Source organism: Pseudopipra pipra, chromosome Z (assembly GCF_036250125.1).
Source record: "Pseudopipra pipra isolate bDixPip1 chromosome Z, bDixPip1.hap1, whole genome shotgun sequence".
In the NCBI taxonomy this organism is placed as follows: Eukaryota; Metazoa; Chordata; class Aves; order Passeriformes; family Pipridae; genus Pseudopipra; species Pseudopipra pipra.
Window position 1 is genome coordinate 25918188 of NC_087581.1, and position 23173 is coordinate 25941360.

The 23173-nt window shown below is 37.0% G+C and overlaps 1 protein-coding gene across 3 annotated transcripts in view; it reads left to right on the plus strand.

Moving 5' to 3' along the window:
* The window catches only part of UHRF2 (ubiquitin like with PHD and ring finger domains 2), a 79330-nt gene that overhangs the window by 30032 nt on the left and 26125 nt on the right, over positions 1–23173 (plus strand). For all 3 annotated transcript variants that reach the window (XM_064641424.1, XM_064641422.1, XM_064641423.1), the window contains exons 4-5: positions 1675–1893; positions 18315–18424. In XM_064641424.1, coding sequence (XP_064497494.1) covers positions 1675–1893; positions 18315–18424 — 329 coding nt within the window. The remainder of the gene's footprint in view (positions 1–1674; positions 1894–18314; positions 18425–23173) is intronic.

Here is a 23173-nt window from a genome sequence, read left to right on the forward strand (position 1 = left end):
CATCAGTGGGCTTTCAATCAACTGTTTAGGAGTAGACATTCTGATTTCAGGCTGTAGTCTATCAGTCTCAAGCTGTTAATGACAGTAGTTTTAGTATTTCTTTGTGTTGTAAATTACATGTGATTTTCCCAAGATCTTGAAATTATGTTGTTCACCACAGGGAGGCATGCTGGAAAGTGGCAGAGCCATACTTTTATTAGTAAGAGTAGGATTTTGCCATTACAATTTAACAATGCTGTTTGATAAAGGTATATTAACTAAAGCATGCGTGTTCTTGCTTAAGTGCCAGTAATTCCATGATGAAAATATAATTTGGGATACATCATCCTCATGAGTGTTTGTTATAAGGAGAATGAATAATTTTAATAGCACTTGTTTATTGGCAGTAGACTCGGTTTAATTTTCTGTTTAAATTTGTGCTGTGAACTCATGGAATACTAGTTAAATGATGGATAATTTTTATCTGCTTACACACAGTATGGGAGAGACTTTTAGTCTGGTATCTTCCTTTTAACTTTTTATAACAGGCCACCATTTTTTTTTTTGCAAGTAGTATTTTCATCATGTCCATATTTGTGCTGTTTTTCCAGCGCATGTGCAAACTATACAGATTCTACTATCATGGAATAATTGCTTAATTCAGAGGATATGAGAAGGCTGTGGTGTTAAACTGAAAAGTTAACATTTCAAATTTGAAAAGCTTTCTTTCCTGCATTGGGATTTTAGTTTTAGTGCTGTCAAATAACACTATGTTAATTCTGCTAAATAAGTATTTTTCATCTTGGAAAGGAATTGGAGCTTTTCAGAGATTATGCATTACTCTTTGATTTTTGTATGTGTGCTGTGATGGCATACACCAACACAATAGGAAGAAAGCATTTTCTTATGCTAGCAGTTTTTATTACATTCCTTACTACATCTTGCTAAGAGAAGTGTACTGTCAAGAGAGGAAATTATTCCCGTGTTTGTCTTCCTAGATATTTTGGATTTGCAATTTGTGGGAGAAACACTTTAAATTTGTTAGTTCAGCTAGTTCATTGGCAGACATAGTTCTGTTTTTCGCTTACTTCATTTTGTAGTTAGGCTTTTTATTTAAACAGTGTGCATGGAAAGTGGACTAGAACTATACTTGCCACATGAATTTGATATGATGTGTTTGTAGGGTCAGATATTTAAGAAGAACTGGCCTAAATAGTTTGTTGAAGTAGTGGAAATGGAACAAATGCATGAAACCAATGCTAAATTAGAAGTAATTAGACATAGGTTGAAAAACCTAATTTTAATCTTCATTACTTTTACTTCGTAATTTTATTTGGAATATTGACTTTACTGGGAGCAAATGGGCTGTGTGTGTCAAAACCTTGAACTTGATTGCATTCCAGTCAAAAAGAGATTATAATTTTTTGTTGTTGTTTTGGAGTTGTTTTTTTTTTTTTTTTTTTTTTTAGGAAACTCATGGACACAGTTTTTTCTCATCTAAGATCAGACAAATTCTTGATACATGTTTAGATGAAAGCTATACTTTAATAAGGATATTAGGTCAGATTTATACTATGTGTCTTACATGCCTAAAGCACATTTAAAATCGTCAACTGCTGAAAAATGTTTTCTGTGACTTTCTCTTCGCTGTTACAGGAGTGGTAATCATTGCTGTTGTTGGTTCTACTTTTCAAGGTACCCAGAAAATGGCATAATAGAAATGGACACCATTAATCTCCGACCGCGAGCAAGAACCATTCTGAAGTGGAGTGAACTAAAAGTGGGTGATGTGGTGATGGTTAACTACAATGTTGAGACACCAGAAGAAAGAGGATTTTGGTTTGATGCAGAAATTACCTCTTTGAGAGAAATCTCAAGGACTAACAAAGAGGTTCATGCTAAAATTCTGCTGGGGTAAGATTTGTTTGACCAACTCATAAAATCTTTACGTATCATATGAATTATGTTTCGTTTGGTTTTTTTATCTATGAGTGACCACTGGATTAAAATAATGTCATACTTGAATTCCACAGCTGTTTGAATTATAGAACTGCAGTGCCTAGTTTTTATGGTGTGCAGACTTACCTGTGAGTGAGGATTTTTACTTTTCATCAGCTTACTGAAGGCAACCATAAGGTTTTATGTACTATTTGTGATTCAGATTGAACGGTGTTTTTAAATACTTTTATATTTATATATTTACACTTATATTAATTTATGTATGTATTATATGTTCAATTCCATTGAAAACTGAAAAATCTGGTTTCAGTAAATTTTTAGATAACTGGGAACCCCTAGGTCTCACTGAGTATCAGTCATCTCTGACAGTTTGAATAAGTCTCTGAACAGCAATAATCGCTTTATATTTGCAAAGTAAAAACAAAGTGGCTAATTAAATTTTTAAAGAATAGAATATTTTTGAGGTGTTACAGTTTCTGATATGAGTAGAACATGGAGCTGTGGGATGTGAAAATTGCAAGCTTTCATGTGACTGAACTCACCTGGATATCTTTGCTTCGTTTTTCTATTTAATTCCAAAACTTGTGTATAGTTCTTTAGGAACAGTGTCTTCTGCAGATTTCCTTATTGTTTTCTTAGGGATGAACAGATGACCAATCTTTATTGGTAGTCTCCTTGAGGAATTCACTGTAATGTTTCTCCTCCTTTTCATTACCTTCCTCATTCCTTTAGTACTATCCTTTTCTGACACAAAAGAACTAAAAGCAAATGGATCCAGTCTACCATCTCCATTCTTAGAGAAGAGGCAGGTGTGTGGGTACTTACATGTTAGGAATGAAACTGATTTTAACATTAAATTTCAACTAAAGTTAAATTTCTTTTCACTGAAGAAAAACGTTGTCATGTCCCACATTTACTGATGAGTAGTATCATTGTTCTGTGAGTGTTTTCTTTAAAATGAATTGGACTATTAGTGTACAGTGTAGTTTTCTTTATGAGAAAGGAGACTGTTGTAGTTGTAGGAAAACTTGGTGTAGGACATGGTTAATGGGAAGAGGCACACAGAAGTCTCCATAAACCTTGTCTAATTCAGTATTTGTGTAAAAATGCAATCTTACCTAGTACTGGGAAACAGGAAAGACATTGACTTGGGAAATCATGAAAAATGAAAATCTGTTTTGGAATGGTGTGAGGATAGAATAGCCTTTATCCTGGAAGATTTTGTTACGAGGAGACAGAGTTTTTGCTTAGGAAGGCTTTCTGCCTTAAAGGTAACTCTTTCTCAAAGGCAGTTTCAGTGCTTTCTCCCCCCACTCTGCGTACCAAGAGAAGTTCTCAGCCTCTCTGTGAGAGGAGAGATATAATGCTTACAGAAATGCTACAGGGCTGCTGCAGCCCAGGGACAGTTGGGGGGGGCGGAGATGACAAAACCCTTTAGGGAACAGATTTGCCTTTTCCTGCTGAGGCCTGGTGCTGTCTTGCAGCACCAAGGAGTTTGTAAGTTTTAATGTCTTTGCCTCCGAAATAAAACCTTTGAATCCTTTCCACTGCCTTGGCATTTCTGGGGAAGAGACCTGCATATATTTTACCTTACAGATGGTTTTTAATTTTAGAATTACGGGAGTTTTATTACATAATCTCAGTGCATTATGGTCATCTTGTAATAAGTAGGGCAGGCACATTGACTTGTTTTGTAGGCAAAGCAAAAAAACTCCGAACTTGAAATGTAAAGCTAGAAAAATTGAGTAGATATTTTGAATTAACTTGGAGAACAGAAGAGATTAAGAAATGGAGGTCAGTCTAGAGAGATGCAGAATTTCATTGTAATGCATTTAGGGCTAGTGGCATTTGGTGAATTAGGGATGGAATTCATGACCTTTTATAAATAAAACTGTCCAGATAGCTGTTTACATGAAGTTCAAATGTCTATTGATAACATTATTTAAAACCGTTGTCTGCATAGATTCTTTCAGAGTTTTCCCCATTTAGTAAAAATAGGATAATCTAAATATGTTTTATATTGGCAAGAGCAAGCACCTGGTGGCTAATGAAAAATTCTGGTTGGGGCTCTATAGGGTAGTCTTTTTAAAATCTAAATAAACTGATAGTTGTGCTTCAAATTGCAAGATGGTAACTTGAAATACCATGAGTACTGAGGCAGGTACATTGGGGGTCTCCATGATATTTATATTTATTATCCTCTGAAAGCAGTTCGAGGAAAAGTACTGTTTACAAATACCTGTATTAGAAGGTGGCAAATTTAAGTCCATTTTTCAAGTTGAACCATATTTCAGGAAATTTTCTTCCTAATTAGCAATTCAGGCTTCTTTTAAGTGCTGATAGATTGTATATGCAGTACTTAACTAGTTGCAGAAAGTAAGGTTACCATTTTTTAAATTTATCAAGAATAATTCTCTATCACCTGCACTACCTGAGTCATTCCTCTCAGATAGTAGTAAAAGTACAAGAAAAATCTCCTACTATTCATAAACTTCTGTAAGGAACATGCTGCAACAATAATCAATTTATGTTTTAGGTATGTTGATTCGCAAAGTAAAAACAAATCTCTGTGTTTCAATGTTTATTAATATATTAATATAAAATAAATAGTATTAAATACATTAATTTATTTTAGAATTATCATGTAATGATGTTATTCTTTTAATCTAGAATAATATAATTAATATATTGATATTCTAGAATTTATTATTGATATTTGATAATGAGTTCTTGGCATAATGTTCGCACTAACTACTTATCTCAAATAAAGGTGACATTATTTTGAATTTTTTATGATTCTACGTTAGTGATTAATTGATTGTATGTTAATGACTAGTAATTTGTGTACTACTTAAGAACAACCTTAGCAGGCAGTAAAGGGACACAGAGCTCTTTGGGCTGCTTCAGGTATATTCGTCATGTAGAGTTTTTTCCTTTTGTGGTGTTACATCAAAGAGACTTTGTATAAACAATTTTGTACGAAATATTTGAATGTTTGATTTATTGATCTTGGTTGCTTTTGACAAAGATTTCATGAGGCTGTTGGCACAATCACAGGAAATAACGAACATGTGCTGTTTGTGGTAATGCTTTGAAGCTGGTAGAACATGTCATGAATACTTATTTTTTACTGTACCTTTTGACACATGTGTGTTAGATGTTACTTTTGCTCATGTTTTAGTCATAACCCAAAGGAAAAATCCTGTACAGTTTGTCATCATTTCTTCTAGTTCATCTTTCGGAAAACAGATATGAATTAGAAATTATAACCAAAGAAAGGAATGCGACTTAACAGGGAAGATAAAGATGTCATTATGCGAAGAATAACCTATCCAACCTGTCCAAATAGGATTTACTGTGTCTCAGATACAAATACTGGGGAAGCAGCAGTGCTTTGACCACGGAAAACAATGCTAGGTTTCTCATGACTGTGTGCATGCCTACAGTTCATAAAATCTGAATGTGAGATTCTCAAGTCCGAGTATCCATATTGTGCTACCTCTAAACTAATTTTAACTGGCAATGTGCACCTCTGTTTTTGGACATCCTCTGTTTTTCTTTTTAGGGAGAATCTTCTGTTTCGTGATGACAGCAGTTGTTTGTAGTCCAGAATAACATGACTTGTCATCTTTGTGAGTCTAACTGTTCACAATTTAACATTGCAGCTAGAAGGCATGTTTCAGTTCATCACACCAAATTGAACCAAAGTAGAAAAATGATGCCCTGTGTTTTCTCCATGCTAGAATTGAAGAAAGACAAAATCAGCTCTTAGGTTTTCTTCAGTCAGCCTTTCAAAGTTTGAGTTTAGCAAGGACTCTGTCAATACCAAGACTTGTACTTTGCTTAAGCCTTTGGAGATACACAAGAATGTAGGTATAAATTCTGTGGAGTGAACAGAATTTTTGTCTTTGCATGAGTGAGTATTTAATGAATTTGAGGTCTTTTTCTAGGCAGCCATAAGGGAATGTAATAGGAAGGATCTTAAATTTTCATGTTTTATTTGTCATCTTTTAGTTATGCAGGTTTTTGTGTGAGGCTTCCTGCTCCCAAAAAGAAAGTATTATTTTGTTTCCAGATTAATTTCTCTCAATTTTTAAATATTCTTATGTTTTTCTTGTAACCTGTTTGTCTTTCTCTTTTTTTATCTTTTCTTTGTGGGATGCATTCATGTTTTTCTTCTCAGTACTCGCTTTATTCACATCCAACATGTTTTGTTCTCAGAATGCAGTATGACATTTTTAAATTATCTTTCTACTACCTGTACAGATTTTACTCTTAGCTGCTCCTTTTACTTCTTTTGGACAAGATTGTACATTTATATTGAACTTCTGGGTTTTGTAAGTCACACGTGTATTTGTTTTTATAGCTTTACAAAGGCACAGAAATTAAACACTTTACACAGAATACTGAACTAACAATGAAACAAGCCTTGTATTGGTTTTTTGTATAATTTCAAGAGTTCTTGTGCCTCTGTGAATTTCTGTCTAGCTAGTAAAAAAAAGTGTATTGTACCTTGTTTTGACACTTAGAAAAAAACCAGTACAGCACTTCCTATCCCCCTCAGTATATATTGTGATAATCATCTTGATGTCACAGTTGTTGTTGTCCTACTTTGGTAGGTGCCCAATAGTCTAGTTCTCATAGAGTGTTTCCTCTTTAGGCCTGGAATTTTTGTCATTGTGGTTTATGCCTTACTAATGCTTGCATGATCTTCTATCCATAATAACTTCCTGGTTTATTTTATTGTATAAAATATATATTATTTTATTGTAATGTCTTTGACTATTGCTGGTTGATCTGGGGAGATATTGTTTTGATGCTGTGTGAAATATAAACAAGATTTACTTGGACCCATTTTTTAAAATAACTGTCATGCTGTATCAGCAGGTATCCTAATAATAAGAATTTTAATTGCCAAAGACCCTGCCTGCAGCTTTCTTGCATGGATGTAAAAGCAGCATATTTCTTCTAAGCAACAAAACTTCTGAAAGGGTGAACTTGTGTCTCCCTCTTTCCTCTTTTTGTGACTTCAGTGGAGCTGGTCACCTCCTTTGAAGAAGAGACCTCCTTTTGAATCAACACAAGTATTTCAAACCAAGGTAGATTCTCACTGGCCAAGAATCCTCCTGGGATTTTTCGTGGTGATTATGTATTGGTGATGCTTAGAAATCCTTAAGCATTTCTTTGTACTGCTTTCCCTAGACTCTACCCCTAGAGATGGCTCTTTTTATGATATGCAGCCTTAGGTAATAATCTCACAACTCTTAACAGGAATGACTTTTGACAACATGAATAATATTTTGGGTACCACTTAATTACCCTGTTGGACAAAAGAACTCATGTTTGCTCTAGTGGAGTGTGAGAATCAAACTTTTAAATTTCAGATTAGGTTTCTGACTTCGCTTCAGTTTTGAGGAACAGTAAAGAATTAAAAGATACAATGGGCATGAGGACAGAATATTATTAAGAAGACTTTGGAGTAGTGTGAAGTGCTCTGTATTAATGATTCAGGTGTATAGGACAAAATGCCCAGGAGGTATTGGGACACAGTGTCAGCCTCTGGGTTCTAGAGGAAGGCTGTTCACTGGGATGGGAGAAAGGTTAGTGTTCAGGACGTATTATTTCCATCAAATGTGAGACAGAAGAACAATATTTGACTGAGAACAGCTCATAAAGAGATCATGGACAGTGAATCCTGTGACTACTCCCTGTGGTAATTGTCCTCTTTTCTAAGGTCATAAATGAGATACAGTACCTTGGTTCAGCACCTATAACGTCAAACTCCCAGTATCAATACAGGCTGGGGGATGAACTGATCAAGAGCAGCTCTGCCAAGAAGGACTTGGGCATGCTGGTGGATGACAGGCTGATCATGAGCCAGCAGTGTGTGCTCACAGCCCAGAAAGCCAGTTGTATCCTGGGCTGCATCAAAAGCAACGTGGGACAGTGAGTAGTCATGAGGGATGTGATTCTGTCCCTCTGCTCTGCTCTGGTGAGACCCCACCTGGAACACTGCATCCAGTTCCAGGGTCCTCAGCACAGGAAAGACATAGACTTGTTGGAGCAAGTCCAGAGGAGGCCACCAAGATAGTTAGAGGGTTGGAGCACCTCTTCTATGAGGAAATATTGAGAGAATTGGGATTGTTCAGTCTGGAAAAGAAAAGGCTTAGGGGTGAGCTAATTGCAGCCTTCCAGGACCTGAGGGAAGCCTACAAGAAAGATGGAGAGAGACTTTTTACAAGAGCATGTAGTGACAGAACAATGGGGCTTCAAACTGAAGGGTGGTAGTTTTATATTTGATATTAGGAAGAAGTTCTGTAGGGTGAGGGTGGTGAGACACTGGAGCAGGTTGTCAGGAGAAGCTGTGGATTCCTCATGCGTAGAAGTGTTCAAGGCCAGGTTGGATGGGGCTCTGAGCAACCAGGTCCAGTGGAAGGCATCCATACCCCTGGCAGTGAGGTTGGAATTAGGTGATCCTTAAGGTCCTTTCCAACCCAACCATTCTCTGATTCTATGAACTGAAAGAGTACATTTTGAAAAATAGTTGGCCAACTTGTTATTATAGATATCCTTTTCATGTTTCTTCTTTCTCCTTTCCCTTTGGACAAAAATTTCCATTTTATAAACTGTCCTTGAATTTTTATGATGGACAGATCCTGCACAGATCATAACTATTCCTCTATGCACTTTTTTTCCTTCCATGCTTCATTTTACTGCCTTAATGAGGAGAAATCTTCAGGAGGTTCCATTGAGTAGAGAGGAGTTGAAGGATTACTGTTTTAAGATTGCTTGTCCATAATTATTTTTCTTGTATGGAAGAAATATTTTATCTTAATACTTCCCTCTTCCAGATTCTTATAGAGAGAATATAAAAAGTAATTGATTTGTCCTTTGTGCTCTTTCCCCACATACTGCCTGTTCTTAACTGGCATTATGGAGAAACTGATATTTCATTGTTTCAGTTTACTTTCCCAAAATGGAGGAAAGTATACTAGGTGCTTATAATTAATGTTTAGTCTTTTGGACTATGAATGTACTGTTCTTTTGTCTTAGAATTTTAAAATTTGAGTTGCAAACCAACTCTGCCTTACAGAAAAGGTTTATCTCTCAAGCTGAGTAGCCCAGTCACGTGAGATCTTAGTCCTGCTGGTGAAATGGTAAGACTTGGAGGACAAATCTCTCCAAGGAAAAGGAGCAGGCAAATCCTGTGGATCAAAATCTGGTTAATTGCACAGCTTGTGTCAACAGACATTTGACTTTTGATACCACTTTGATTTTTGTCCATGACAATTGGAGAAAGGCAAATATTGCATCCATTTTAAAAGAAGGCCAGTTAGCCTTATTTCAGTCTGCGGAAAAGAGGGGAGAGTCCTCTTGGAAGTGCTGGCCAAGTGCAGATCATTTGGAATAGCGAGTAGAATTTTTTCCAACAGAAAATCATGCCTTACAAGCTTGTCTGCCTTTTGTGATAAAATTATTATTTCTGTGGCCAAGGAGAGAGCAAAAGATGTAATTTACTTCAACATGTAAAATATCTTTTTTCTGCGTCCCATAGTATCTCGTCCCAGTCTGACAGTTCTTGTAGTAATCTGAGTGGATGGGCAACTAGGTGGGTTTAGAAAAAAACAAAAGATTGAATGATCTTGCTCAGAGGATAGTGGTTACACTATCTGGAAAGTGATAACAAGCAGGGAACTGCGGGGATGTATCCTGGGACCTGTGCTGTTCAGTATCTTAAGCAACAGTGTGACAGTGGCAATACAGGGCACTCTTGACAAGCGTGCAGACACACTAAATTGATCGAAACTTGAGGGTACTGCAAGTCAGAGAGACCTGAACAGTCAGGAGGAATGGATGATAGGAGACTCAAGAATGTAAAGGTGGAAAAATGCAGAGTTTTCTTGCACCTGGGAAGGCAGAGCCCTTAGCAGCAATGTTGGTTAGGAAGTGGCTCTGAGGAGAAGGATCTGTGGGTGTTGATAAAACAGCAAAGTGAACAGGAGCCACTATGTAATGAAGATGAACAGTATTCAGGTTGTATAAAAGGGAGGAAAATTGGGGAAAGTGATTTATTCTCAGTTAGTAAGCATTAATTAAGCTTCATCAAGAATACTAGATTCCACCAACCCACTCAAAAACGCACCCCCCCTCCTTACCTCAACACACCAAAGAGAGACTCATAAACTAGAGTGAATTTCACAGAGGGGCAGAAAATTGGTTCTTTGGATTGCATTTAAAAGCTTAAATTTTCAAATACTTGTTAAAGCATTAATTGCTTTAACAAAACAACAAAAAAGGAAAAGCACCAAGTGTTAAAATTTAAAATGTTTCGGATTTCCTAACCACTATTTCCTAAATAATTACTCTAAGGTGTATTTTGAAGGCGAAGAGTGGGTTGACTTGGATCTTGCGGGTCTTCTTTGGTTTCCCAGAACATAAACTGTATCTTCAGTATTTGTAACAGTGACCTTTCTGTAATAAACATGCGGACTTGGAACCACAGAGTCTTTTGACTTGCTTTCTAGGGGGGTGATATTTTGAAATGTTTTGAAGCTTAATTTCTTCCCACTGAGGAAAGTAATTCCAAAGGGAAGAGGAAGAACAGAAGAAACAAACTGAAGTGCGAAAAGGCAAACAGTGGTTGGGTGGGTGATGAGCACAATATTAGGAAAAGCATCATGAAAATAAAAAAAAAAAGTAGTAGTGTTGAAATATATGTATACATTTAAAAGAATCATGGAGGATGGAAAAGAGCTCCTGAGATTGTTGAAGCAGGATCAGCTGGAGCAGACTGCTTAGAACTATATCAAATTGAGTTTTGAATATCTTTATGAGTAGAGACTCAACAAGCTCCCTTGAAATAAAATTCACTCTGGCTACACAAAATACATGTTTCATATGTTTATACCTCTTATCCTAGCAGAGGGCACTATTTAGAGGAGTTTGGCTCCCTGTTTATACATGGGTGAGAGCCATCCACACACAAGTTTTCTATTCTCCAGAGTAAACATCCTGTATCAAAGATTTTCCAGTTCCCTAATAATTTTTATGTCCTTTTCTAGAACCACACCTATAATCCCATGTCTATGTTCCCTGGGGAGCCTAGGCTTGGCCTAACCAGTGCTAAGTTGTGAGGAACATTTGCCTTCCCTCTACCTGCTGGCAATGCTGCTCCTAGCGTAGTCCAGGAGGCTGTGGGCCTTCTGTGCTTGCAAGGGCACATAGCTGGATTATGGTTGTTGTTTATATGTCTATATATGTCTATATATGTCTATATATGTCTATATATATCTATATCTACCAAGCTGCTCTCCAGTAAGTGCTCCATAACCTAATCCTTCACTGGGGCTAATTCTTCCTTTCTCTGGGCGTTCCTTCTATTCTCAGTGTCCTTGGATTTCTGAACATTGGTCTTAGAAGTAAACAATTAAGGCAAAGAAAGGGCCGAGTACCTTGACTTTTTCTGTTTATTGTCATCAAGGGCCCTTCTATATTTAGCAGTGGGCTCACATTTTCTGTAGTTTTCCTTTCCTGTTTTTATTTATTGGCCTTCACATCTCTTGCCAGATTCAAGTCAAAAGTAGACCTTGGCTTTCTCAACCCTATGCCTACACGGTAAGACAGGAACTCTGTACCTCCCCCTGCCTTGGGTCAGCTGTCCTGACTTCCATCTCTTACACCTTTCCTTTTTATATCTCATTGGTATGGGAGTTCCTTACTCATCTGTGCAGGCTTCCTGCTGCCTTTGATTTCCTGCACATGGTGATAGACCATTTTTGAGCTTGGAGGGGGTGATCCTTAAATATCAACTGTCTCTACTGGGCCCTTCTCTGTATGGTATCTAGTAGGATTTTTCTAAGCAGATCTCTGAAGTGATTGTGGAAGCTCATGATGCATGTGTGCTACATCTACTCTCTGAAAAAATCTGTATAGGAGCTTTTAACCTCTTCTCGTAAGAATCACCTATTTGTAGCTCTGCTTTTTCCTAATGTGAAAGAGCTTATTGAGGAGTCCAGATGCCTGGAATAATGTCTGGAACAGACTCTGCATTGTTCTGTGTGTTGCAGTTCAGTCCACAAACACATAGAGAAGTGTACTGAGCTTAGACCATGCTCTGTGATGCCAAGGACAGCTCCTGTAGCTTTGTTTTTCATATATGAAGCCTTTGGGATACCATCTTTGTGGGTCTTCAACCAGCTCTTTTTACCTGGTTCTTCTTAGCTGTTCAGGTGTTAACATCTGTGGGTTTGAACTTGGATTTGGAAGCCATAGATGCCAACTGAACGTTTGTGGTAGTGCCTTGATCCTGAGTACAGGAAGGGAGCAGTTGGGTGATGGCACAGGGAGGTCTGGGAGTGGACAAGGGCGTTTCTGCAGCACCACGGACAGGGCCACCCTCCCGAGGCTCCCTCTCATCTCTGTGTTTGTGGCGTGGGGCAGTGACTTGCTTGGAATCAATGAGGCTCTGACAGTGTTGCCGACTGTTCTCTCAGGCCAGTGCTTTCCTCAGCTACTCCAGGGGTCACCTGCTTTACAGATCCCAGGCTAAGGAAAAAAGGGTTGTTCCTGCATCCAAGTCTGTGCTTTCAGAATCTGGCATCACGAACTATAATACATTGTTTTGTAAATGCATCAAGCATCACATCTGCTACTGAGATGAAAAAAAGCAATATCCTACCTGTGTTGTGTGTATATCCACAGTATGAATTTGTAGGTTTGGGAGTTAGCAGTGTGTGTTTTGGTCTTAAAGACCTTAAAAATTAATATTAGATTATGAAACTTTTGATGGTAAGGTCTTCAACATATCCTAGAAAATATTTTTTAATATTTTTTGTTGTTTAAATACTAGTGTTATGTATGTTGAGAGAGTAGTAGTAACTCTTTGCGTAGTTTAGAAGTTGTTCTTTGTCTTTATAGTGGCTTGTGTAACAAAAGAAAACTTGAATTAAAAGCAGAGCTACTACTGTCCCATTTTGTAACTGTGTATTTTTATTTTCATGAGAAAGCAAATGGGTGTAGAATATTCTGAAAAAATCTTGAAAATATTGTCCATTTTTCCTGCATGTGTACAATCAAAAATAAAAGAACCTCTATGTAATTGTGTAACCTAGCAGAATTTGGTCAAATTATCAATGTAGTGTACTGTCTTCATGTGGGAAGATTTTGTAAGTCACCTTTGAAACAAGCCTGTTTAAAATCAAATCTCTAGTCATGTTTGGTGAGAGTCATAATTGTTTTATGAGTATATTTTAGCCTTTGTTCCATTTTTGTAGACAATTGGTGTTTGCAGTTTGTTGAAATTACAGTTTTGTCAAAGTTACAGTTATTGTTTAAATGTAAAGCAACAAGTAGTAATCTTCACATTGCAATATTTTATATCAGGTTGAGATCATCTCCTTTTAATGTCTTTTGAAATATGCATGCTGTTACATACATTTGCTTTAGTTTCAAAGTATTCTTTTGACTGATAGTAACTTAGAGTGAATATGATGAATTAACATCACAACATAGTTCTTTCTTTTCTATAGAGCTCATTTGTTGCAATAGAACATATTTGATTCTCTAGCCTAATATTTTTATAAATTTGATAAACGATTGTTCATAAGCTCAGTTCAGGAACACAGTTTCTCTAGTTTCAAAGGCAAAGAAAAATGTTTTTAAAAAACAGTCCTCTCTTTATGAAGTGCATATTGAGGATGTCAGGATACAAGTTCATGCAGCTGTTAAATGTGAAGGCACGAAGTGTAAAGGTGCAGTGTAATGCTGTTGATTGGTACGTACACTAGACATGGACTCCAGCAGCTCAACCGCTTCTAAGGTGATGATATTTGAAGTTCTGACAAGCATTTTGAATCCTAATATTGAAAAGATTGTGTATTTTTTTGAACAAGTTATTCAACTGTTGTTTGATAATGCAGAAGGAAAACTGTGCTGGAAACTTTGCAAATCGGAATAGAGGCTGATTGACCATGGGATGTAAACAAAGTGTTACATATGAAAAGATAGACACTGCAAGTCATAGGAAATCTGGTCCTATTTTGATATTTATATTGTTTGTTAACTGTATTTCAACATTTGGAGAGCGTAGCTGACCTTTTATTCTTGTAGGGTTTATTCTGTGGCTGTTTCTACTGACCTGGACAGTACCTCTTTGACAATCACCATAGAGGCTGATAATGAATTAGTTGTCTCTGGTAAACATGACTTAGTGTGAGTAAGATTTTGCTCTTAGGGGGCCTTAAGATAAATTGTCATTTAATTTAAATTGTAATTCTTAGTGTGAATATAACTTTTCTGTATATTTTTCTAGTGATTTGCTCCCCTCTTTTTATTCAGCGTTGTATTTTGACTCTTCCTGTGTGTTGAAATATTTTTTTTGTAATTTCATTATGGTAAAGTGGTAAAACCAAAGAATTCCAGACAGAGATCTGACAATTGTAGTTGAATCTCTCAGACAATAAGAACTGATAAAGTTCTTATGTAACTGTCCAGCTGCTTTTATTTTCTGGAAAGCTAACCTTTGAAATATCCAGGATAATACCCAGTTGTCACACATCTAATAAACTGTGATTTTGTGTGTTTAAAGCATTTGGCAACATGAAGGTTAAAAAAAGAGGAAGTGTGTGTGGGGAAAGTGCAGATATAAGAAGGTTCAGTTGAAGATTTCTCTCTGGCTGTGACTAACCAATCTAAAAGGAAGGCTCGCGTTAGGAATTCTGTTGTATTGAAGAGTCTGAGTCTGTTTTGGGTTTTAATTCTTCTAAAGGATTTAGTGTACTTACTTGAAATACTCTGCATAATGTATACTGTTATTTTTGGTATGGTAAGGTGAAGAAATGAGTAAAGGTTATACTTCTTGTCTGTGTTTGACAGTGTAATATACTCACAATTTTATTAGATAACCATAATTTGAAAATCAGATGATACATAGCCTGGTCATTATTAAAGCTGTTGTATGTGTAGCGCAGCAGAAGAATTAGTCTTTTAAGAGTAACCAGCTGAACAGAATTTTTTAGCTTTGGTGAGGCTTAACCATTTATTATTAGCCATGATTTTTCACAATGATAGTTAATCTTCCTCTGTAGTTCCAGATACATAGCTGTGATGTTTGATGGAACATACCAGCTTTGTAACATTATTTGATAGTAGTATTTGCTTGCTTCTAGCGTAACTTATAATAGAAAATAAAATGTTTTCTCTGGTTCAAGTACTGAATATACTTTAGGAAAAACTTAGTCTGAAAGTTGCTTTCTGAATGCCCTTATCCCAAAAGAAAAATACAGGACAAAAAGAGAAGGAATGTCTACCATGACATAATATGGGATAGAGAAATGATGAATTCCATCTGTTTAATCAGTACTACCTAGGTATGGGAATAGTATTGCTAGTCAGTAGGATTGCAGTGCTATGAAAGAAAAATATGCTGCCAATTGTTAGTGCCATTCAACTGAATTTTTTTTTTATTGTTATTTTAAGAGTTCTGTGTTTCCTAGTATTAATTAGAGCAGTTGCTGTATTAAAAAAGTATATTGCTCCTCAACACTTTGAGGTTGAGATAACTTTTTCTAGATGATATTTATAGTAAAGTTGATGATAAGAGTCTGTGCTTCTGCATACTTCACAAAAACTTTCTGCTGTGTTGCCTTTTGGAACACTTACATAATTGAACCAACTTATAAATATTTTCATGGTATATTTTAAGAAAACAATGTGATAATCCTTGCCATTAAAAGTAATTTTAATAGTTCAAATTGGCAGTGGAATTTACTCCTAATAAATGTTCTGCTGAGCTCAGGTTTGGCTTGTTTCCCAAAGATGTGAATAGCAGTAACAGGATTTATAAATTTTGTAATATGTAAATGTAAATGTAAAATGTAAAATTGTGGCTACAGCTGTTATGGTGTTTTGCCACCCTCCTTGTTGACTGTGAACTGCATGCAGAGAATTACAGGTGATGATAAACTTTCTTTGGTAACTACTTGTTAGTTTTCTGTGGAAAACACGGGAAGAAAAGGGGGGCAAATTGAAGTTAAACGGCTTTGAACCATTAGACAGGAGAGAAAGTATTGAGTTTTTCTAGATGCAGTTTTGCTCATAATAGAGATAGTGGTTATAGATTACATGCATTCAATGTTTGCTGAATGCAAAAATTAGTGAAAATATTCTGAAATTTGTCTGACATTTACTGTAATTAGAGAATATCAGTACCTATCCCTTGACATGGGTAAAGTCATGGTTTTAGCTGCTACATGAGTATAAAATTGCATTTTAATTATGTGAAAGAAGGCATAATTCTGTAATTTTATTTTAAATTAGATTCACCACCTTGAGTTCTGTTAGAAATAAGTCCTAGAGGAATCAAGCTGGGTAGGCAGTCAAGCAGTGTTACAACAAAGGAAGGTTCTAACATAGATTTGTGGCATTAAAGAGTGCCAAGGAGTGTGTTTTGTTTTGTTTTTAACTTTAAATAATCGAGAAATAACAAAAAACATATGATATTTAATAAAAGACTCTCCAAGGTACAGAATATAACCTGGGAAACATTGATGTTTTGAGAAGCTCAGTCTGTATTTGTTGATTTAGTTTTTCTGCTAAAGATTATATTTACAACTTGTTCTTTCTGTATTTGAATTTATTGAATGTGTATTTATGACTGTAAATTATTGAGTATGTGTTGTGGATAATTCAAAGTGTCTTTGCATGCTAAATCTGAGAGGTGTTACCCACAATGGCCAGAACCACTGTAAAGTAGTGCCCCCTTAGGGTGCAAATGAAGATTAGCTTTAATAAGTGATTCTCCTGGTCAGGGAAGCAAACTCTTTATCTGATGTATGTATTTGCATTGATGCAGCATTTGTTCAAATAGCTCAAATATTTGAAATTTGCTAGCATTTGCTGTTTATGAATGTGACCAACAATGGTTAATGTTCTTCCTCCAAAACTGCAAGGGAAAAAAAGGGTCAAAATAAATAGAAGTGCCTAAGTAAACAGCTGTTGGTGCTCTTAAAAGATAATTACAGTCAATCAAGACACTAAGAGTCCTCTCAACCCCAGTTCCATGGAGACCTAAATACTGCAGTGCTCAGGGCCAGCACAAAGTGCTTACAGGTTTTGTGCCTGTGGTTTTTTCCCCTGGCTTAGTTTTTTCCTGCCTTAGTTAGGTTATCATGTGTCGGAGTCCAAGAACTGGGAGTCAGCACAAGGGAAGTGTTGGGAGCAAATGAACTCCCAAACTGAAGCCTGATGTTTCTGGAGGTGTTCTGTTGTTCGAGTTGAATATGAATTATTGAATATTAATCTAATACCTTGTTTCCCTACCTGTCTATAGTTTGATTTCGTTTTGCAGCCTAGACCTTTTTTATGGGGATATGCCACCTGGCTGACTTTCTTCCAAAGAGCTTTCAAGTCACCTCTGTGATTGTTTCTTACAGATATCCAGTGATATCCAGTGTTGTTATACTGAAAATTCCTGCTTAGTTTTAGATTAGGAAGTAAATTGAAAGTATTAGGAGAACAGGCAGTTGAAGAAAGCACAGTATCATCCTAAGGAGGAAGGAAAAGGGAGTGCTTTACAGCTGTCAGTGTCTTTATAGACATTTCTTCCTACATATGTTTACATTTGAGTTAGAATTTGTGTAGATACAAAAATATTTTAATAAGAGGAGGAGAAAATCTTTACATTTAATATTTTCTGATTCTTCTCTAGAAGTCTTTTGGCACTGCTGTTGCAGGGTCTTGGAGTAGTTGTTACTACTAATCACTGAGATATGGTTAGCAGATTTTGCACTGAAACCTGACATTAACGGGACTTCTAACAGTACATAATTCAGTACGGTAGGGTATGTGGCTTTCCAGAATGGAGTTTTAGGTTTCCAAAACAGTTAGAAGTCATAGAAGGGCTTTTTAAACTTTCTGTTGCTTTTCTTGCTCTGTGAGTTTGATTATGAATCTGTCTTGTAAGTCACATTTCTGGTTCATTTCTGACACCAAATGTTTACAATAACATTTGAAATGCTGTATTCCAAAAGATACACTTTCGTCTGGTCTACTGTGTTCAGCCAAAAAAAAACATTCTGGGGTTTTACAAGTGGAATTAAGCCATTATGGATGGCTGTCAGTAAGGGCATACTCAGCTGCCAGACAGTCTGAGGGTAATGGAGTAGTCTTTTCTTTAAGCAAGCCCTACATATGTACTTTATTTTTGTCTTAGGAGTCACAGTACTAGACTGATTTTTGTATGTGAATTGAAATAAAGTATCTTATCAATGATGAAAAAATACTACTTATATTTTTCTTATTGCTTAGAATTCATAAAGTACAGAATCTAGGTCTGAGGAACTAAGTTGAATGTACTTTTTATTCTTTTTGTTTTTCAGAGGCCCAGAAGACACAATAAATGATTGTAAAATCCTTTTTATAGAGGAAATGTACAAGATTGAAAAGCCAGGAGCCTATCCATTGACATTTGGGGATGGAGATTTCAAAAGTATGCATGTTTTAAATTATTTGAATATAAATACAAATTGAGTGATGTTTCTTTAAAAAAACCCCAGAAGTATTAGTATTCAGAGTTAGTAATAATAATTGTTTTGTGTTCAGGAAAGTAATAACATAAAATCCTTTTTAGATTTCTGTTCTAAAAGTATAGCTACTGTAAGATGGCTCTATTACTTGCTATATTCAAAAACTGGTAACAGCTTACTGCTATCAGTCAGAAGCAGTGAAAAAGGGAAACAGCTGATAATGTTCTAAACAAACAGTGCTAAATGAATTTGTAGACTCATTTAAGTTCCTAGAGAGGTGTTCAGGTCACCAAATTGCTATTGCAATTGACATTTCATTTCAACTTTTAATAAATTAATAAATACCAAAGATAGAATCAGTCTGTAGTGATGCACTTTTACTCTGTCATTATCTCAGAATTAAAAAAAAAAAACAAAACCCAAGATAAGGAACTAAGGGACTTTGTGCCAAAGTTGCTTGTACCATGAACAAAAAAGGATAATTAATTTTTGTATAAGTTAGCCCAGCATGATCTTCTAAAAAATTAACCATTTCAGACCTCCTTATCCTTCCCACAACCATAGGACGGTGTTAGTTGCAGTTTCTCTAAAAAGTAGTGTGACATTTTATCCTAAGCTTGAAAGCATATTAAAGTTAGGAGTGGTAAGTGTTTGTGATAGCAACACTGAGAGACTGAACTGCAGGTATACTAGTAGGTATTAGATATTATTCTATATTACACTCCTGACTCCAAGGCAATTTTTCAGAACCTTTGTAGGTGGCTCTCAATGTGCAAGAACTAGTTTGCATGTTTATTTGCTGCCATTTAAAAAAAAAATCACTCTTTTTCAGAGGAGCAAATACCATTCTCTGTGGTATTCTTAAAAGTAAAGATATCAATTTCTTAACTGTTAGTTTTTCATTATTTGTGAATTACTGTACTCAGATTACTAAAAAAAGAAAGTGAAACTGTTTTACTATTCTGTTTTACTTTTTCTTAGTCACATTTGCAATATCTTTAAGAATGTATTGATTTTAGAAATTGCAGTGTGAGAAAATTAAAAATCTACAAATACTGGTTTGCATTTACATACTATTTATTTTGCAAGTCTAATTGTTTATGCAATATTTTAAATGGCATAAAAAATTATTACGATTCATTTTGTTCTTCCTCGCAGCTACTGTGTAATGAATTCATTTTTTTAATTCTGTGTTGTGGAAATGAGTGATTACTTTATTACTGACTACACATAATTGTCTACAATGGTGCCATTTGATCTGGCATGAGTATTTGTTTGTCATACAATCATGTAGGTTGCAAAAGACCCTTAAGACCATTAAGTCCAACTGCTAACCCAGCACTGCCAAGTCCACCACTAAACCATGTCCCTAAGTGCCACATCTACATGTTTTTTGAACACTTCCAGGGACAGTAATTCCATCCCTTCCTTGGGCAGACTGCTCCAATGCTTGACCACTCTTTCGGTGAAGCGGTTTTCCTAATATCCATTCTAAAACTCTCCAGCATGACCTGAGGCCATTTCTGCTTGTCCTATTGACTGACCCACACCTCACTACAGCCTTCTTTCAGGTCGTTGTAGAGAGCAAGGTCTCAGGTTCCCTGCGCCTTTTTTTCTCTCCAGGCTAGACAACCCCAGCTCCATCAGCTGCTCCTCATAGTACTTGTGCTCCAGACCCTTAACCAGCTTTGTTACCCTTCTCTGGACTCACTCAGCACCTCCATGTCCTTCTTGGAGTGAGGTGCCCAAAACTGAACACAGGATTTGAGGGATGGCCTCACCAATCGGTGTACTTTTTACACTGATTGCCACATTTAGTTTCGAAGTCAAGATCTTCATTGTCACTTACAGCTCTTTCCCTCCTGTTTTGACAGCTGTTTCCTTATTTGTAACCTCTTTGCTTAAACTACTCACACATTGACATCTATGTAGAGATTTGCACCCCTTTGTATGTTTTATTTAATTTTGTTCCTGGTCTTAATTTTATTAATTTCAGGATATTGTTTATAAACTTTCGTGGATAAATGCCACTCATAAATATAATATTTAAAAATGTAACCCTGAAGACTTAATTGATCTGGGAATTCAACCTTGTTTCTTGAACTGCTCTTCTTCCTGATGCCAACTTTCTCATCACACAAGTCCACTTTTGGACTTTTTGGCCAGGTCAACTTTCTTGCCTTTGTTTGCATATGCACAGCATCAGCTGAGCTGTATGACATAACCACCAGTATACCCTTTCCCTCTGGTCTGTCCTTATGACACCATTTGTACTGTGTATTGCAAAAAGTTTAAATATATATACATATACACACATCTGTAAACCCACAACTCCCTTCACTTATATACTATGGAAAGATGCAGATTTTTATTACAACAACAGCAGCTGAAATTCAAATAAATTGTTTGCTTTAAATACTCTATGAGTTTGTTGTAAGCACAATCAGAAGATGCACAGACTGTATTTTAGTCCATATTAAGTCCATGCCCTCTCCAAAAAATAGAATGCCTACTGTGGAAATAATCTTCATCAGATAAGCAGTATAGGCTGACTATGCAGAAAAACTGTTATTCTTTCAGCATGGCCACATATTAGTTAGGTTTTTTATGTGTAAAGTGATGTCAATGTACGTCTATGTCAATATACATTTAGCAGTTATAATTAAAAATAGTTATTTTCTAATTATTTAATGGAAATTAAATTGTACAGCTGAGGAAAAGAGTAAGGCTATCAGAAAATTATATCAGAAATATAGAAATCTAAGATGACACATACTTGCAAATACATTGCATTTGTATGCAAAATATACATAAGACCTAGATTCAAAAATATCAACATATATTACTTCCATTAGAATCCAGATTTGTGCTATGAACCTATGATGACTCCCAAGGAGAATCCCAGGAACTACAGGCCTGCCATCCTGACCTCGGTGCTGGGGAAGGTCATAGAGCAGATCATCTTGAGTGCCTCCATGCAACATGTACAGGACAACGAGGGGATTAGGCCCAGGTAGCAGGGTTTGTGAAAGGCAGGTCCTGCTTGACTGATCTGATCTCCATTTATGACAGGCTGACTCACCTAGAGGATGAGGGAAAGGCTGTGAATGTTTCTACCTGGACTTTAGTGAATGAAGCCTGTGACACCATTTCCCACAGCATTCTCTTGGAGAAACTGGCTGCTCAGGGCTTGGATGGGTAAAAAACCAGCTGGATGGCTGGGTCCAGAGAGTGGTGGGGAATGGAGTTACATCCAGCTGGCAGCTGGTCACCGATGGTGTTCCCCAGGACTCAGTACTGGGCCAGTTGTATTGAATATCTTTATTGATTATCTGGATGAGGTAACTGAGTGCCCCTGCAGCAAGTTTGCAGACACACCGAGTTGGGTGGGTATGTTGATCTGCTGGAGGATAGGAAGGCTCTGCAAAGGGTTCTGAACACCCTGGATCAATGGACTGAGGCCAATAGTATGAAGTTCAACAAGGCCAGGTGTCAGATCCTGCCCTTGGGTCACAACAACGCTGGGCAGCACTACAGGCTTGGGGCAGTGTGGCTGGAAAGCTTTCCTGAGGAAAAGGCCCTGGGGGTACTGTTTGACAATGGCTGAACATGAGCCAGCAATGTGCCCAGGGGGCCAAGAAAACCAATGGCATCCTGGCCTATATCAGAAATAGTGTGTCCAGTGGGACCAAGGGAAGTGATTGTCCTCCTGTACTTGGCACTGGTGAGGCCACATCTCAAGTACTGTGTTCAGTTCTGGGCTCCTCACTGCAAGAAAAGCATTGGGGTCCTGGAGCATGTCCAGAGAAGGCAAACAAAGCTGGTGAAGAGTCTGGAGCAAAAGTCCTGTGAGGAGTGGCTGAGGGAGCTGGGATTGTTTAGCCTGGAGAAAAGGAAGCTTGGAGGACCTGAGAGACCTCATCACTCTACAACTACCTGAAAGGAGGTTGTAGTGAGATGGAGGTCAGTCTCTTCTCCCAGATAACAAGGGACAAGGAAGCAGGAAGTGTTCTTAATTTGCACCAGGGGAGGTTTAGATTAGATATTAGGAAAAATTCTCCATGGAAAGGTTTGTAAAGTGTTGGATCAGGCTGCCCATGGAAGTGGTAGCTTCACCATCCCTGGTAATGTTCTAAAGATGTGAATATGACATTGGGTTTAATGCTGAACATGATGTGGTGCTAGGTTGACATTTAGACTTGATGATTTTAAAGGTCTTTTCCAACTTTGTTGGTTCTATGATTCTATGATGAATTACACTGCTCAGGTTGGTGGGATCTACAACCTTGTTGAGGGTACACTCAATCCCACTATGTATGTCTCTGAGGAATGTATAAAATAATATTGGACCAGTGTGGACCCTTGAAGAACACAGCTTCTTACTAGTTTACACTTTTACATTGAGCCACTGGATATGGACCATCCAGTCTTTGGATGTAGCCATCTGACTAAGTCCTTATCCATCTAAGAGTTCATTCATCAAACTCATCTCTCTTCAATTTATCAGCAAGAATATAAGAAAGATATAAAGCTCTTGTAAACTGTCCAAAGGAGGGCCCTGAAGATGGTGAAGGGCCTTGAGGTGAAGCCGTATGAGGAGCACCTGAGGTCACTTGGTCTGTTCAGCCTGGAGAAGAGGAGACTGAGGGGAGACCTCATTGCAGTCTACAACTTCCTTCTGAGGGGAGGAAGAGGAATAGACACTGATTTCT